Source organism: Carassius gibelio, chromosome A21 (assembly GCF_023724105.1).
Source record: "Carassius gibelio isolate Cgi1373 ecotype wild population from Czech Republic chromosome A21, carGib1.2-hapl.c, whole genome shotgun sequence".
Classification (NCBI taxonomy): domain Eukaryota; kingdom Metazoa; phylum Chordata; class Actinopteri; order Cypriniformes; family Cyprinidae; genus Carassius; species Carassius gibelio.
The window spans coordinates 3,630,842-3,650,142 of record NC_068391.1 but is presented as its reverse complement, the minus strand read 5'-3'; the positions used below and the strand labels follow the sequence as shown (position 1 = coordinate 3,650,142).

Sequence of the window (19,301 nt, the reverse complement as noted above, 5' to 3'; positions counted from 1 at the left end):
CCTAAACCTACCTTTACAGTAATGCAGATATATTAAATTTTGTTGTTTAGCATGAGAAAAAGGATAAAATATTGATGTACGCATGCGCAATAAAACCTGGTAGGACTCTTAAGGGTAGTGTTTCGCTTAATCAAATCATGACACCAAATAACTGCAGAAAAACATGCACACTTTATTGAAAATTGTTTAATTTTTGTTAAATTGTTTTTTATCCTCAAATCATGATGTTAAAGAACAGCAGAACAACACTTAATTCAGTAAGTATAGCTAGAAATGTGTCACTCAGTTGCTGCAGCTGTTGAATCTGAAGTGCGGCTGGACTCACTGAAACAGGAAGTAGAAGAGCAGAGGAGACAACCGCAGGAGGAAGCTCCCCTTATACACGCTATCTGATCAAAAGAATACAATTTAAATATATCCTGAAATTTAATGTATGTTCCTTTTCTTATTTGGCTCCTTAACTCTGGAATAACCTACCTAACATTGTTCGGGAGGCAGACACACTCTTGCAGTTTAAATCTAGATTAAAGACCCATCTCTTTAACCTGGCTTACACATAATATACTAATATGTTTTTAATATCCAAATCCGTTAAATGATTTTTTAGGCTGCATTAATTATGTGAACCGGAACCGGGAACACTTCTCATAACATCCTATGGACTTGCTACATCATTAGAAGAATGGCATCTACGCTAATATTAGTCTGTTTCTCTCTTGTTCCGAGGTCACCGTAGCCACCAGATCCAGTCTGTGTCCAGATCAGAGGGTCACTGCAGTCACCCGGATCCAGTACGTGTCCAGACCTGATGGTGGATCAGCACCTAGAAAGGACCGCTACAGATCCCCTGTAAAGACCTTCTCTCAGAGGACGACCAGGACAAGACCACAGGAAACAGATGATTCTTCTACACAATCTGACTTTGCTGCAGTCTGGAATTGAACTACTGGTTTCGTCTGGTCAGAGGAGAACTGGCCCCGCAACTGAGCCTGTTTTCTCCCAAGGTTTTTTTTCTCAATTCTGTCACCGATGGAGTTTCGGTTCCTTGCCGCTGTCGCCTCTGGCTTGCTTAGTTGGGGTCACTTCATCTACAGCGATTTCGTTGACTTGATTGCAAATAAATGCACAGACACTATTTAAACTGAACAGAGATGACATCACTGAATTCAATGATGAATTGCCTTTAACTATCATTTTGCACTACTGACACACTGTTTTCCAATAAATGTTGTTTAGTTGCTTTGACGCAATGTATTTTGTTTGAGCGCTTTATAAATAAAGGTAACTTGACTTGACTTTAAACAATCACTAGTATTATTGTTTGTATTATTTTCTCATTTTAAGTCACTGTAGGGAAATCAATAGCATGTGATCATGTCAAGGATAATACTTGCTGCAGTGCAAAAGTCAGTGTCTTTTTAATGGACACCTTAGTGTATCCATAAAAGACAAACCTCTGTATAATTAAATAATTAAACAGTTCCAACATTTGCAGTTCTGTGAAAATATCAAAAGGCAGGCAAACCCCTTCAGAGCAGAGCTGATGGTCACACACTCAATGATTGTTTTCTGTTTCTGGTAATACATGCTGCTCAGGTCACATTTAGCAAGAGTTGTGTTTTTCCTCTCTCATACACATACAAACTTTGAATGTTGTAGTTATCACTTTAGATACTGCACTTACTTTAACAAGAAATCATTGCTTGTTTATGAAGTGATGTGTGGTCAAGTGTGGTGACCCATACTCTGACTTTGTGCTCTGCATTTAGCCCATCCAAGTGCACACACACAGTAGTGAACACACACCCAGAGCTTCTCGGGAGCAGTGGGGTGTTCGGTGACTTGCTCGAGGGACTCACATCAGTCGTTATATTGAGGGTGGAAGAGAGCGCTGGTTTTTCACTCTCCTCACCAACAATTCCTGCTGGACCTGAGACAAGAAACCTGCAACCTTTGGGTTACAGGTCTGACTCTTTATCCATTAGACCTTCAAAAAAAGAGAATCCAGAAAGAGAGAATCCAAAATTATTTATTATTTATTTATTTTTTATAGCACTTTTTATGATACAAATCATTGCAAAGCAACTTTACAGAAAATTAAGTTTATCAGTGGTGACTGATAAATTATCAAAAATTATGAGATGCATTATGAATGCTTGGTGAAAGAGATGTGGCTATTCCAATACAACAACTAGAAAATGTATAACCCTTTTATATAGAACTATAGGCAGAGTACACAGTTTACGTAGGGCACCAACTCCCAGGGGGGCACCATCCCAGTTGCTCAAAAGAAAAAGAAAAATTCACTCTATATTAATATTAATATTAATATTAATATATACATAAATAAAAAATTTGTGTGGGGGGGGGGTATTATAATTATTGCATGAATATTAATTAGTAGCCTACCATGAAATTGTCACGCTGTGTAGTCTCTGTTTCCCTGGGTGTCCACTAGTGGGCTCACTTCCGCTTAGGCACTTCACCATAGGCACTAGATTTCCTCTAGTCTTGTCATGTCATCACAGTAATTGCACTCCTGTTAATTGCACCAGGTGCAGTCACTTTATTGTATTAGTTTTCCTATATATATATATATATATATATATATATATATATATATATACCAGTCTTTTTCTGTTTGTTTATATGGAGTCCTTACCCTTCGTGTTGCCGGCATTCTCGTCTTCCGAGATTATCCTTGCATTCTCGTCCTCCGAGTTCCCATTCCTTCCCTTTCCGGTTCCCTCTTTTTGTTTATTTGTTTATTTGTTTGTTTGTTTGGACTGGTTATTTGGTTTTGACCTTGGCTTGTTTTGGATTACGTTTTGGATTACCCCATTTAATAAAGACATCTGCAACTGGATCTCGATCTCTCCCTGTGTCTCTCTGGTACACACGATCGTCACAGAAGGACTCCATCACTTGAGATCCAGCAATATGTTTTTTAATACTTCCTCCCCAGCCACTGAGTGGGATAGAGGAAATGGTTTGTCGTGTTCCGTGGGACCAGGAGAGGTTGTTCAGGAGTGAGTGGTCGAGAGGAGGTCCGGCATCGCTCTCCACTGTGTCCCCCTGTCGACCCTGGGTTCAGATGGGAGCCGCCGTCTCACCATTGTGGACGGAAAGAAGAGAGGAGGTGCAAGTCTGCTGAGCCAGCGCTGCTGCACGCTGCTGCACGAGATGACCACCAGCCCAGTGCCGCTGCACAAGATGGCCGATAGCCCAGCGCCGCTGCTCAGAATGGCAGCCGACCCAACGCCATTGCACAGGATGGCCGCCAACCCAGCACCACGAGGCAAGATGGAAGCCAGCCCAACACCACAGCACAAGATGGCTGCCAGCTCAGCGCCATGAGGCCAGATGGACGCCAGCCCAGAGCCACCGTGCAGAGTCGAGTCAGGTTCCAGTTGTTCCTCCTGAATCAAGTCAGATTCCTGTTGACCCTCCAGAGTCGAGTCAGGTGCCAGTTGATTTTCTAGAGTTGAGTCAGGTTCCGGTTGACCCTCCAGAGTCAAGTCAGGTGCTCGTGGACCCTCCACAGAGCAGTGAACACACCAGTCAATACCACGACTTAGGTGCCCTTGAGCAAGGCATCGAACCCCCAACTGCTCCCCGGGCGCCGCAGCATAAATGGCTGCCCACTGCTCCGGGTGTGTGCTCACAGTGTGTGTGTGTGTGTGTGTGTGTGTGTGTTCACTGCTCTGTGTGTGTGCATTTCGGATGGGTTAAATGCAGAGCACAAATTCTGAGTATGGGTCACCATACTTGGCTGAATGTCACTTCACTTACAGAGTCGAGTCAGGTGCTCATGGACCCTCCAGAGTCAGGGTTAGTCACCGTCGACCTTCCAGATTCAGGTTTAGTCACTGTTGACCTTCCTGAGTCATGGCTAGTTCCTGTTGACCCTCCAGAGTTGAGTCAGGTGCTCGTGGACCCTCTAGAGTCAGGGTTAGTCACCTTTGACCTTCCAGAATAAGGGGTAGTCACCGGTGATCTTCAGGGACCGAGTCAAGTCACCGGGGTTGGTCAGGGACAGAGTCCAGTCACCGGTGATCTTCAAGGACCGAGTCAAGTCACCAGGGTTCTTCATGGGAGAATTCAGGTCACCAGTGATCTTTATGAACAAAGGCAAGTCACCATTGATCTTCATGAACAAGGAAACAACATGGGAGTACCAGAGTCTCGTCATTTCTCTGTGGATCTACCAGAGCCTCTCCATGTCTCTGATGAACTACCAGAGTCTCTCCACGTATCTAATGATCTACCAGAGGCTCTCCTTGCTTCTGCGGAACTTCCAGAGCCTTGTCACGTCTCAGTTGAACTCTCTGAGCACCCGACTGATCCAGCTGTGGCCATGGAGGCTACCTTTAACTTGTTCATGTTTTTTTCAGACTTGTCCAATCAGACTTATCCTCCTGTTTATTCGGCCACATGGAGGTGGTGGTCCCTGGGGTGGGGGCGTCTGGTTCGGACACACGGATGTGGTGGTTTTCTGCTCAGCCCTGGGGGGCGTCTGTTTCGGCTGCACGAATGTGGTGGTCTTCTGCTCTGCCCTGGTGGGCGTCACGTGATGTCCTTCTTGGACTTTTTTTTCTGTCTGTCTTCCTCCCATGGACCTGGCTCTCCGTCCCTCCCCCTGATCCTCCGCTGGTCCACCACCCTCCTGGACTCCTTGTTTTGTGTTGCACTTCTCTTGTCTCTGTTTCCCCATTTTACCTGGTTGTCTTGTCTCTGTTTCCCCATTCTACCTGGTCCTCTTGTCTCTGTTTTACCATTTTATCTGGCCCTCCGTCCCTCCCCCTGGTCCTCCGCCGCTCCACCTCCCTCCTGGTCTCTTTGTGTCTTTGGTTTTCCCTTGGGTTCGGGTGGAGCATCTGGCAGCTGCTCCGTGGAGGAGGGGGTAATGTCACGCTGTCTAGTCTCTGTTTCCCTGATTGTCCACTAGTGGGCTCACTTCCCCTTAGGTACTTCACCGTAGGCACTAGATTTCCTCTAGCCCTGTCATGTCATCACAGTAATTGCACTCCTGTTAATCGCACCAGGTGCAGTCACTTTATTGTATTAGTCTCCCTAAATATATATCCTACCTTTTTTTGTTTGTTTGTATGGAGTCCTTACCCTTCATGTTGCCAGCATTCTCGTCTTTAGATGATTATCCTTGCCTTCTCATCCTCCGAGTTCCGGTTCCCTCTTTTTGTTTATTTGTTTATTTGTTTGTTTGTTTGGACTGCTTATTTGGTTTTGACCTTGAGTTGTTTTGGATTACGTTTTGGATTACCCCATTTAATAAAGACATCTGCAACTGGATCTCTATCTCTCCCTGTGTCTCTCTGGTACACGATCATCACATAAATTCTCTCAAGATACAAAAGAAGAACACAAGTGTGGCCCCCAAATAACAAAACCAGAGGGTTAAGATTAAGGTTCGCAGAAATGGTTTGGGGTGTAGGAAGGCAAGTAAAGCAAGAACTTTACAGGAAAAGTGCATACATTGTGTATGTTCAAGACTGTCAAATTGCTGTTTTGCAATCGAAAGAAAGGTCATGGGAAAGTGCTTTGAGCCAAAAACAGAACTATTGTGCTTGTCAGACATTATGTCTTAACAAGACTGAACAGCTACGTCTCCTGAAGCACAATCTACGTCCTCAGTATCTCTAAATCCAGGGCCGCTGCTGGCCAAATGGGTGCCCAAGGCAGAGTTGTATTGTTGTGCCCATTCACAGTCAACAGCTTGTTTGTTATTTAAAATATGCTCCACAGTATATATAGAAATAAAAAAAAAAATCATTTTTCATGAATTCTTAAAATTAATTTCTGTTTCAATCATCAAGTTCATTACTGTGAATTACTTTCAGTATTTTGGCAGACATTTTCAGACTTTCTTGTTTAGGGAGACCAGTTCATGCCTCCTCCAACCTGCCTCATGAGCAATTGAAATGTTCATGTAGAATTTTAGTTTGAGTGTTGATTATTATATTTGAAAAATATAATATAATAAATAGCAGTTGAATGTGATAGTTTGGGCTCTGTTGTTAATTTGAACCTTTATAGACAAATTACAATAATCCGGCCGGCAATAACACGACTTAGACTGTGCCCTTCAGCAAGGCACCGAACCCCCAGGTGCTTCCCACTGTTCCAGGTGTGTGTTCACAGTGTGTGTGTGTGTGTGTGTGTGTGTGCACTTTGGATGGGTTAAATGCAGAGCAAGAATTCTGAGTATGGGTCACCATACTTGGCTGAATGTCACATCACTTTTTTTTATTTTTATAAATATATATATTAATATTATAGTAATGAGTCACGTGAGAAGGTCCCATTTATTGTTTACAGCATTATTTGACCAATCGAATTATAAAATGTGAATCACATAATGTATTACAATTCGACTTCTGACTTTTCATAGTTACACAACATCTAGTTAATCAATATCTCAATTTTTGCTTTCATAACCTATAATTGAACATGATTCCTGATAATGGGAATCCAAATTCCAAATATTGTTACAGCTAAAGAAAAACTAATCTAATTAAATCATTATTATACATGTTTCTTCTGAACATAATTATCATGTAAAACATTTGTATTTCTGTAATATGTATTTCTGACTTGTTTGACAGCATGACAAGCAACATTAAATATAACCACAGAAACAAAGTAATGTAGTATTTTATTTAAAGAAATGTCACATCAGAATGTCAGTAAAAAAATCATATCAGGACACAAAAGATGTGTTGCACAGAGAAAACACAAGCTCGATATTCAGTGCTGTATGTCTGATTGTAGAATGTGTAGATCTTCTGGATTCAGTGCAGAAGGATGAAGGAGAGCAGAGAACAGCAGAGGAACAGGAAGCTCTGAGTGACACCATTAGCACTGTTACACAGGTTCCCCTCACAACATTTGACACCCTGAACATCACCAAGTGGTGCAGAAGCATCACAAACAGATTTAGAAACACAGCCTTTTACAACTGCTGACTGGCCACCAGAACTCCCTGTTGAAGAGAAAGAGAACAGAGAACAGAAAACAGAGGTTAGTCTAAGCTGAAAATGAGTAAATGTGATCTATCAAACGCTCAATCATTAAAGCAATAAAAATCAAAATCATCTTTTCCAGATTCTCACCTGTTGCTGTAAAGCAGCGGTCTTCACTCCCTGAACAACTCAATGGGTTTAAGCAGCTTGTTCCATCACAAGAGTAACATTTCTTTCCATTGGCTACAGTAGAGGGATCTGCAGGACAAGAGCACGTATTACTTTATTTTCTGTGCAAAATGTAAAATCGAATGAAATAACACCGTTAGCTGCTCCATTCAATCAATTCACTGCTGTACACACCCTGTATTGTATTCCCTGATTTAATGTCCTTTGGAAGCTGTTGACCTTTGTTGGTCTTAAAGATATTCATTTGCATATGGTCAGTAAAGCACAATACCTGGAGCGTCTTGGAGGTTACACTGGTCTGAGTTACAGCATGCTAAAGACGTCTTTGCAAGGCCCATGTTCATGGAACCAGCTGCACATTCAGGAACACAATCTTTAATCTTCACTTTAGCACTAATGTCTCCTGAAAACAAGAATGATTCAGAAAAGACCAGTTCAGCATTACTTTGACAGAAAATATATTTATAAAAGTAGCATTGTAGCATTTGATTATTTCAAATATTGATTTCATTTGAAAACAAATGATATTGTTTGCATAACAATCTGAGAAAAATATTAAAACAGCAGAAATCTAAACAGTGTTCTGTAATTATTACAATGATAAATTCTTTGAGGAAATTAGCAATTCTATGAGACATTACATTTTCAGTTAAGTACCACCAGTAAAAAAAAATAAAATAAAAATCTCCATCACTCAAAAATAACAATGACTTTAAACCCTTTATATTGGACTTACCACTCTGTACAGTTGTTGTGACACTCATGCATTTGGAGAATCCACTGGGACATGTTTTTACCTTTTGATCCGAACAAGAACCCATCAGACCCATACACTCATAACAGCTGAAAGAGTGTCCTTTAGTAAAAAAACATCAAAGGCATCAATAATCTGCATTTGTATTCAATAGCGTTACAAACACTATCTGTCTTTGTACCTGCAGTGAAGAGAACGAACAGAAGAAAAACTGAGATTTGCACATCCATCTTTGATCAGGAGCTGAATGAAATAACATCTGCTTCAGTCTCATTTTATACCGTATCAAAGGGGAGGGTCTTTATGAGAAAATACAAGCTGAAACTTGTATACAAGAGAAACTTCAGCATGCATAATTTACATGGGAGTTATTGAAAAGGTCAATTTTAATAGGGTATAACAAAGAATGTATAAGTCTTTTCAGACCAACATTCTTAAAGGGATAATTCACCTGGCAATAAGCATACTGTCATCAGGTGCTCATCCTGTTTGACTTATCCTTTGTGGAACACTAAAGAAGATATTTGAAAAAAAAGTGGCTCCATGTTTTTGCATGTTTGGGCCCGAACATTCTTTAAAGCATCTTCAATGTTCTGCAGAAGAAAGAAAGTCATACTTTGCTGAATGATTCAGAGGTATTACCTCCAGGATGATTGAAGGTTGAAGGAAAAACATGGCCAACATTAGTTTCTATGACCTTTTCATACACACACACACACACACACACATACATATATATTCTTGTTTCAGCAAGTTATCCACTAAAGTAGGTGCGGTTTATAAGTATGACCTATACTTTCACACACTGGGTAGGAGATGAATCATAAGCCATAAGTTTCCATCCCTCTGAAATGTTAAATCCCAAAGTGAATTAAATATAATTTATAAAAACGTAAATATTTTATAAGATCTCAAGAGGAGAATAAGACTGTACTGGTGAAACTCTTGTTTTGTTTTGCTGAGATACTGTTGTTCCGACTTGACTCGAATAAGATGTTTATTAATGAAAGCAAATAAATTGTAATAAACAAAAAAAAAACACGAAAGATAAGTGCAGTATGTTCTTTCAAGACTCTAACCCACACTGTTCATCTTCTCCCATCTTGCCCTCCTGGACTGGAATAATAGCCTTTATAACAAATTTTTCTCCCATTGCCTGCAGGATGACAACACACTAAAAAACAACAGAAACTTAGGTATATGTTAAAGAAATAAAAGATATTATGGCTCCTGCATACAGGTGCATCTAAAAGAAATTTGAATATCAAGGAAAAGTTCTTTGTTTTTTGTCATTTAATTCAAAAAAGAAAACTTTCTTATATTCTAGATTCATTGTGCACAAAATGAAATATTTCACAAGTTTTTTTGTTTGCATTCTGATGGTTATGGCTTACAGCTTAGTAAATAAAAAAATCAGTATCTCAAAAATATTTAAATCAAGAATATTTTCTCAAAGATCGGTCGAAAAAAGATCTACAAAACAGAAATGTTCAAGATCTCCAAAGCAGGTTTAATTATGGGCTCCTTTTGCCTGAATGCCTGTTTCAGTGAGGTGTGGCATGGAGGCATTCAGCCTGTGGCACTGCTGAGGCGTTACTGAAGACCAGGTGTCTTTGATAGAGGTCTTCAGCTCCTCTGTATTGTTTGTCAGATGTTACTCTTCTTCCTCTTCACAATACCACATTGATTCTCTGTGAGGTTCAGGTCAGGTGAGTTGGCTGGCCAATCAAGCACAGTAATATCAGGGTCAGCAAACCAGTTAGAAGTGGTTTTTGCACATTGAGCAGGTGCTAAAGTCCTTCTGCAAAATGAAATCAGCGTCTCCATAAAGCTTGTCAGCAGATGGAAGCAGATGGTGCTCCATGATCTCCTGGTAGATGACTGCAATGACTTTGGACTTGACAAAACACAATGGACCAACACCAGCACAGGTCACAGCACCCAAATAATTAATAATAATAATTTATTACATTTATATAGCGCTTTTCTAGGCACTCAAAGCGCTTTACATAGTCAGGGGTATCTCCTTATCCACCACCAGTGTGCAGCATCCACCTGTATGATGCGACGGCAGCCATATTGCGCCAGAACGCCCACCACAAACCAGTTTACTGGTGGAGAGGAGACAGAGAGATGAAGCCAATCAGCAGATGTAGGGATTGTTAGAAGGCCATGATGGTCAGAGGCCAGTGGGCAAATTTAGGGGATTTTTACCTCTGAGCAACAGTCCAGGGCCCGGTTACACGATAACACTCGGAAGATATATCTTCCCAAAGTTGTTTATGTTCCTAAGTGTGTTCCCCGAAGTGTCCCTTAGGAAGCTTCTTAACACGCTGCCTCTTACGTTCATTGTTACAAAGGGCGCTGTCCGAGTAAAGGTGCTGAATTAGTTGGCATCGATTGCTCAGGAATCGATTTTCCACTTCACGCGAAGGTGCATTACAGCGCAAAAGAAGGACTATGCAAATGAAACATTCCTCAAATTATTCCAATAACATTTATTTTAACATAGTTTAAGTTATCAGTACAATATAGACTATTAATTCAATTATCAAATTGTCAGTAATATGTTCACACAATATGTTTGTGATGCAGTAGTGTAGCCAGAAAAGAGACCCTGGGTGTGCATATGAAAATCTGGGTGTGCCACATTTATTGTCAGATTACTGTGCACAATTATGGGATATTTTTGTCGCACTGCTTCCATCCAACCATACTCCTAGTGGTAATTTGCAGGTCGTGTCAAAATGTAGTTAATTATTAAATGTAATAATTTTCTTCTAAATACGATAATTTAGAACTTCTGGTACGATACTTGGACATTTACAATCTGGCAACACTGTCTGTTGATGTTGGACCCGGGGAGGGAGAAACATCCTCATCAGGTGTAACATTAGGTTTTTTGCTAAAAAAAAAAAAAAGAAAAAGAAAGGAGCACTGCGACATATTGCTAGCTAGCAACGTGCAATCAAAAATTATCTGTTTATATCATAGACTGCTGGGGTCACAGTCAGCTGCTGTTTGCTGATTGGTTGGCAGTCAGAATGTCGGCAGATATATTTTAACAAAAATAATTTAAAATGTAAAATACATTTTAACATTTTTATCATTATTGCACCATATATTGGGTTCTTATTTCTGTGCCCCTGAGAGTATGATTTAGAAAGTTCATTGACGTCACAGAACTGCCAGATTCAAACAGCTTTCGCGCGTTGGCTGGCACTGAGCCAGAGACAGACGCGCTCAGCGCTTGTCATATATCACAATTAATATGCAGTGTTTTCAACCACATAATGTTTATTTTAGATTTCATACATTTAAATATACATAATCACTAGTAAAACAATACATTACTAGTTTGTAAAATACACACTGATGTCTATGGAACCAGCAAAAACTATCTAATCAAATCCGATTTACCGACGTGTTTTATTCATATATCAGACAGACATAGCAGAACAATAAAGTTTACTCTATTCTTCTCCCAGTTCAACAGCCACTTACTTTCATGTATTTCGGGAGAAACTGTGGAATTCAAGTGCTGTACGTTAAACCCGGCTGACAGGACTCTGAACTGCAGCGCTCATCTCGTTATAGATCAAGATAATTTATAAAGGTTTTTAAAAGAAAAATCGGAATATCAGTTAGTTGACATGGTAGTCAAGTTTGTGTATATATTTTAATAAAAATATGAAAAACGAAATAAAACGAATACTGATCAGGCGGCAAGGAAGTCGACGAGAAGTTGAAGTCAGCTGCGTGCCGCCATCTTGTAGCAGAACTTCACTTGCGTTAGCATTCCCATTGACCTCCCATTCATTTTGGCGTCACTTTGACAGCGAATAACTTTACATCTGAGGCGTTTAAAGACTCCGTTTGTCCATTATTTAGTTCTAAAGATACACGACAACGTATAAAGGGCTCCATTACCTTCTATGTTACATTATGGCCCCGTATAAACAGTTTTTGTAAAAATAGGCTAACGATTGCGTCATAACCACTCGGCTCTCTGTCGCATTACCGTACAGACAGGAGGAGAAGCTCGCAGGCAATTAACTTAATATGGCGTACTGGCGTTACATTTTAAAATACTATACAAAATAATTAATCAGAATACTTACTCCTGCTCACTCACGACAGAGAACTCCCCGCTCAAGCTCGCCGTCTCTGCAAGATTAATGATGGCAGTTTGCACGCACAGCTACTAGAGGATTTACATCTGTCAGACAGGTTGCTGACGTCGTCAAGCTTAGTTTGAGTCTGCACGTCAGAAACGGAAGTGCTAAAAACCGCTTGTCTCAATTGAGTTCCAGTGGGGTCGCTGTGTCCATTTCTTTTACTGTCTATGATACCGATACATCTGTTAGTGGCTGCAGTGTGTCACGTGACAATCATGACGCGTCGCCATGGAAACAAGGGGTCAGTTAAAATATTTGTAACTTAAGCGTGAAAGGGTTGATTTAAAATATATATTTTCTAAGTAAACAACAATAGCCCAAGTTTAGTAAACATTTTTTTATTGAGACTATAAAAAATAATTCTGCATCTATTTTTACGTGTGCCAGCTGCCACTGTGGGTGGCACAGGCACACCCTGGCACACCCGTGGCTACCCCACTGTTGTGACGGGTAGACAAACCGGTTGTCTCTCGCTAATTATCCACCCTCCTTATCCCGTTGTGCCACTTGTGCCGCTTCTTGACATGGGTTTAAGACTTCTAAAAATTATGTAATACACTTTTATATTAATGGTAAGGGACTTTACAGAATTGATTGGCAAGCAGCTGGACTTCAGCAGCTGGATCCCCTGCATTACCACACCTGCTACTAATCACTCTCTCATCAAGACCATTTAAGCAGTCACTTTTCACATCATCTTTGTCTTGTCTCATTTACACGTACAACAATCTGCATGTGTGTTTGGTTATTTATTCATTTATTTATTTTATTATTTGTCCATAAAATAAAAGCCAGTATGGGTTCAATGTTGTCTAGACCATAACATCCTATAAAGCATCTTTTATGTACTGCAGAAGAAAGAAAGCCATAAATATATATATATATATACATACAGTATAGACCAAAAGTTTGGACACACCTTCTCATTCGTAGAGTTTTCTTTATTTCCCCCCAGTTTTTTTTTTTTCGTGGGATTGGGACGGGAGAGATTTGAAAATCCACTCCCGTGTGACCGTCACCCTCTACGTCACACACACACCTGCCACAGCAGCCACGAGTCGCATTGGAGGGACGTCAACTCCCCCTTGGACTGATTGGCTAGAGGCGCAGCTGTCAATCTAGAACTTGAAACTCAAACTGCAACTTTTGGAAACGCAAGCGTAGAACGTGGAAACAAGGGCAAAGGGGAAAAGACCACAAGCACATAAAAAAAATAACGTATGAGCAGGAAACCTGATTTTGTTTGCGATTTGGAAAATGTTTAATTCATGTTTCAGTTTTGTGTAATCCATGACTGCGCTGTTTGTTACTTAAAAAAATTGCATTTGTTTCTCGGTTTTGAGCGCTATTATTTTACACGTTTTTTAAATATTTTATTTATCCTTGTTATTTTTCGATCTGTGACTGCAATATATTTGGCGGGAATCTAATCCCATAGACTACCTCTTGAAGCTCATCAAGAGAATGCCAAGAGTGTGCAAAGCAGTAATCAGAGCAAAAGGTGGCTACTTTGAAGAATCTACAATATGACATATTTTCAGTTGTTTCACACTTTTTTGTTATGCATATAATTCCATATATAATTCCACATGTGTTAATTCATAGATTTGATGCCTTCAGTGTGAATCTACAAAAATCTACAATTTTCATAGTCATGAAAATAAAGTCAACTTTTTGAATGAGAAGGTGTGTCCAAACTTTTGGTCTGTACTGTATATATATCATAGATATTGTAAGATATTGTACATAAAAGATATTAACATTTAGTCCACACAAAAAAAAAAAAAATGAAATTATTAAAATAACCCCACTCAAAAGTTTGGGAACCCTTGGTTCTTAATACTGTGTTCTGTTACCTGATGATCCTCGACTGTCTTTCTGTTTTGTGATGGTTGTGCATGAGTCCCTTGTTTGTTCTGAACAGTTAAACTGAGCAGCGTTCTTCAGAAAAATCTTTAAGGTCCTGCAGATTCTTCAGTTTTCCAGCATCTTTGCATATTTTAACCCTTTCCAGCAGCGACTTTATGATTTTGAGATACAGTTCATCTTTTCACACTGAGGACAACTGAGGGACTCAAACACAACTATTAAAAAAGATTCAAACATTCACTGATGCTCCAGAAGGAAACACGATGCATTAAGAGCTGGGGAGTGAAAACTTTTGAGCACGATGAAGATGGCCAAATTTGACTTATTTTGTTGAAATATAATTTTTTTCAATTTAAATCTGCCCTTCGTAAGCAACAGAAGATACTTGTATGTTTCCCGGTACACAATTTAAGTACAATTTACCTTGATCTTCAAATTCCAAAAGTTTTCACCCCCCAGCTCTTAATGCATCGTGTTTCCTTCTGGAGCATCAGTGAATGTTTGAATCTTTTTAAATAGTTGTGTTTGAGTCCCTGAAATGTCCTCAGTGTGAAAAGATGTATCTCAAAATCATAAAGTCACTGCTGGAAAGGGTTAAAATATGCAAAGATGCTGCAAAACTGAAGAATGTGCAGGACCTTAAAGATTTTTCTGAAGAACGCTGCTCAGTTTAACTGTTCAGAACAAACAAGGGACTCATGCACAACCATCACAAAACAGAAAGACAGTCGAGGATCATCAGGTAACAGCACGCAGGACTAAGAACCAAGGGTTCCCAAACTTTTGAGGGGGTTATTTTAATAATTTCAGCAATTTTTTTGTCTTGTGGACTAAATGTTAATATCTTTTATGTACAATATCTTACTCAGGACAGTACTAAATAAAAAATAACATGCATTTAGTATGATCTCTCTTATTTTTTGAAAATTACTCATATTTTCTGCAAGGGGTGCCCAAACTTTCGAGCCCCACTGTATATGGATTTGTTACAACAAGCTATCCGTTAAAGTAGGTGTGGTAACCTTCAACCCCACATACTTGTTGGGATATGTTCCATAGGTTTCCTCACAGTTAATTAGGTTTGAGTTTAGCCTCAGGAGAAGATTGTACTGGTAAAACTTTTGCTGTTTTTACTACTTACCTGCTCAACTTACCTGCCACGTGGTCCTCTCCTTCATCTGTAATCTGCTCAGCAATCCTGCCATCCCACAAAACTGCAGTGATCGTGTTACTGCTCAGCTAGGTCTCAAAATTACTTGTTTTTCATTAACACCACTCATAAATATACAGTATATACACTAAACACTTTAGAAGAGACAGATATGTAAATGTTTGTGAAAGATGTTTTCTCTGTTTTGAAAGAATGAGCATTGTTAAATAATGTCACATTGCACCATTACTTTAGTGGTATATCATTTTATCAGTTATTTTTTATTTGTTTATTGAGCAATACATAGGCCTATCATAGTTTTTACTAATGAATATATAGATTATAACTTTGTCTAGTGTCTTTATGAATGCTGTTGGCATGACTTTGCAAAAATTGAACTACAATAAGAAATAGCATAAAAGTAATATACTTGTTCTACAGTTCTCTGCACTAACGTTATTTGCTACTGATTTGATAGATCTGATCATGTTTTTTACAGATAATATCATGTGGGTTTTTTTTTTATATTTGCATTTTGGCTTGTGGTATCCTGTTAGAAATTACACGTGGGCTCTTTTGATTACTATCAGTTTAAGTTCTGGCAGTATTGCTATGAAAATTATTACAAATAAATAAATACAAATATCTTTCCACCTGTAGTCCCTTATTGCTAGCAAACTCTCTGTTTAGTCTGTTTTTGGAAAGGCTACGACTTTGGTGTTCAACATATTATTTCAGAGATGCAAACAATTATATTGAAATTTAAACTTCATTTGGTTGGTGTTATGTTGTTATAGTTTACTTTAAAGAGTTACTCCACCCCAAATACAAATGTTGTCATTAATCACTTACCCCCATGTTGTTCCAAACCCGTAAAAGCTTAGTTCGTCTTCAGAACACAATTTAACATATTTTGGATAAAACCGGGAGGCTTGTGACTGTCCCATAGACTGCCAAGTAAATTACATGGTCAAAGTCGGGAAAAATATGAAAAGCATTACAAAAATAGTCCATCTCTCATCAGTTCATCAATTCTTAGAAACAGCACATCCTTGTGGCACGCCAGACACAGAAAAGTGTAGGCAGTTTGAATGATATGGAGAGTCTTTGGAACACAATTTAACATATTTTGGGTAAAACCGGGTGGCTTGAGACTGTCCCATTGACTGCCAAGTATGTTACACTGTCAAGGTCCTGAAAAGTATGAAAAGCATCGTCAGAATAGTCCATCTGCCATCAGTGGTTCAACCGTAACGTTATGAAGCGATACTGTTTGTAGGCGAAGAAAACAAAAATAAAGACATTACATAAGTTACTTCAACACTATATCACTAACTATATCAAACATATTTTAATATGTGAAAAATAATCAAGATATTTTGAGGAAGTAGCTTTATAGTCATGGAAATATCATGCCTTCCAAGTATTGATGCCAGAGGGTTTTTTTTTTATAAAGCAATAGGTTGTAACCTGTAGCCACGTCAGTGCTTGAGGGCACTTTTAGTGTGTGTAAAGAGATGCTAAATGGTTAGAAATTACATTGAGCATTTATGTAGACTAAATTACATAACAAGCTGCAGGCTATATAATTTTTACATTATGAAAAAATAATTTTGAATAATGAAAATGAATTTGTTTCTGATTCTATTAACCAGTGTGAGAAGAAGAAACCACTTTTGCCGTAGCTATTTCTTTCAAAACAAAAGTATACACAGACCAGGATGTGGTATGTGCGTCAATGGCTGCGGGTATCAGTAAGTCCGAAAAAAAACAAGAACAAGATCCTTCTTGTAAGTCTCTTGAGCACATGCCATTGCATGGGCCTACATAAAGAGCTCCAACATTTATGGTTATCTTGTTATCCACTTTAAAATGTGCATCGAAAAGACAAAAAGGCATACAATTTGTAGCTATTGTTTGAGCTACTGTTTGTCAGACCATATTAATCTAATAAAAAAAAATTACTATGTAAATTGCCATATTCAATTTAATTTTTACATTATAAATTCTGCAAATTTCTCTCGCATTGAGCAACATTGTTTTTATTCATATTTTTCATCCTGTAAATAATAAATAAACACGATTAATGCAATGGCAACATGAATACAACACAATTATGAAAAACACAGATTAACATTGAGCTGTAGTCTCCAGTAAGAGTTCTGCTGCCACCTGCTGATAAATTATGCTAAACTCAGTTTAAAACTTTATTCAAAGATACAACATTGTGTAACAGTTCCAACGGGGGGAAAAATGTTGCATTTACAAAGTGAATTATGTTGTTTTATATCATTAATTTATCAATGCAGCAGCATGCTCCGATGGTATTTTACAGGGATGTCCAGAGAGAGAGAAGAAAAATCCTACATTTTTAAAGACTGATCGTCTCGGTCTCTTTACTGCTACGAAATAAACATGAATTAACTGAAATGTAGAATGTCTTGATCTTGTTTGACTGTCTTGTAATGTCTTGTAAAAATGTTGTAAAATTATCTCGGCTACAGGATGGTGCAAAATCTCCCCTCAACGCATTTAATACTATGCGCTGCTTATTTTTTTATTTTTTGTAATTTATTTGGACTATTATTAGCATCTGTGATATTTAATCAGTCAACAGAGTTTTCAGGTTAACTGATCTAATTTTGTGTCTCTGGAAAATAGTGATCTGTTTATTACGTTGGAAATCAAAGTGTCTTTGTTTATTTTCTTTACATACTTATAAGCTCCTGTGCCTATGCAAAAAAAAAAAAAAAACTCACTCTCTCTCTCTCTCTCTCTCTCTCTCTCTCTCTCTCTCTCTCTCTCTCTCTATATATATATATATTCAAATGGTAAAGTTAGACCCTTGTGGCAAGATGCCTCCTAGAATGGAAACAGAAGGCATGTTTCTGATTGGAAATTCAATTCAATCCTTCCAATTTATTTAAATATAATTATTCAATTTCACTCCATAAGTAAGACATACATTGCAGATATCTTTGCTATTCATTAAAACCTATAACTAAGTGAACGAAATTATGTAATTTGAATATAAAGTGTTAATGTTATGACATAACATCAAATAAAACATGGGCTGCTAAACATCTATAGTCTATAAGTCACAGAATAAACGTAATTCTGATTTTTTTTACAAGGATTCTGCTTTGCCTGAATAGTTGATTTAGTATTTTTATCAATGTTAAAGGTTAAGATTGACAATAGAGCATGCTGTTTATATAGTTGCTGTTTATCTTTTTAGATCTAAAAATCAACACTCTGACACACACTGAGTTGTATAAGGCTCTTCTGTACAGTGTGTCTGATTGTAGAATATGAAGATCTGCTGGATTCAGTGCAGAAGGATGAAGGAGAGCAGAGAACAGCAGAGGAACAGGAAGCTCTGAGTGACACCATTAGCACTGTTACACAGGTTCCCTGAACAACACGAGATGCCCTGACCATCACTTACAGATGTTAAGGCATCACAAATAGATTTAGAGAGACAGCCTTTTACATCTGCTGACGGGCCTCCAAAACTCCCTGAATAAGAGATAGAAAACACAGATTAGTCTAAGCTGGAAATCCGTTTGAGTTAGCTGTATAATAAATTTAAAGTGAACGATGGAGAAGCAAAAATAATGACAATGATTTTCCTTTTCCAGATTCTCACCTGTTGCTTTAATGCAGCGGTCTTCACTCCCTGAACAGTTCATTATGTTTAAACAGCTGTGCCCAACACAAGAGTAACATGTCTTTCCACTGGGGACAATGGAGCTGAGATCTACAAAAGTAAACAGGTGTTCTTTTATTTTATTTTCTGTACAAACATAACATCTAATGAAAAACAAATCCCCTGATTGAATGTCATATAGAGGTAAAATGACTGCTGACTTTAAAGAGGACAGTCATTTGCACGTGATATTGAAGTTTAATACCTGGAGCATCTTTGGAGTTACAAAGGTCAGTGTCACAGCAGGAATAAGATGCCTTTATCATACCCAAGTTCATCGACCCATTTTGACAGTCAACAGTACAGTCTTTAGAACTAATTTCACCTTAAAAAAAAAAACATGACTAATGCATTAATGCTGTAGAAAGCAGCAGTGATAGATAAAAACAAATACATGTATATGTATAATTTCACCTGCATAGCAGAAGAGAAGTAACATTTTGCATTTTCTCATTTTAAACAATTGTCATTT

The 19,301-nt window shown here is 38.5% G+C and overlaps 1 protein-coding gene across 12 annotated transcripts in view; it reads right to left on the bottom strand.

The window, feature by feature from the left end:
• Positions 1-19,301, bottom strand: part of LOC127941671 (prostate stem cell antigen) — a 57,888-nt gene that overhangs the window by 32,792 nt on the left and 5,795 nt on the right. For 4 of the 12 annotated variants that reach the window (XM_052537006.1, XM_052537005.1, XM_052537003.1 and 1 more), the window contains exon 1: positions 8,105-8,206. The exons of 3 other annotated variants lie outside the window; for them this stretch is intronic. In XM_052537006.1, the coding sequence (XP_052392966.1) occupies positions 8,105-8,153 (49 nt within the window). In that variant the 5' untranslated portion in view covers positions 8,154-8,206. Of the gene's footprint in view, positions 1-6,656; positions 7,001-7,130; positions 7,239-7,440; positions 7,573-7,905; positions 8,026-8,104; positions 8,207-17,146; positions 18,640-18,769; positions 18,881-19,034; positions 19,155-19,301 lie in introns of those variants that run through there. 5 more of the 12 variants (XM_052537018.1, XM_052537017.1, XM_052537004.1 and 2 more) reach the window with 4 other exon arrangements.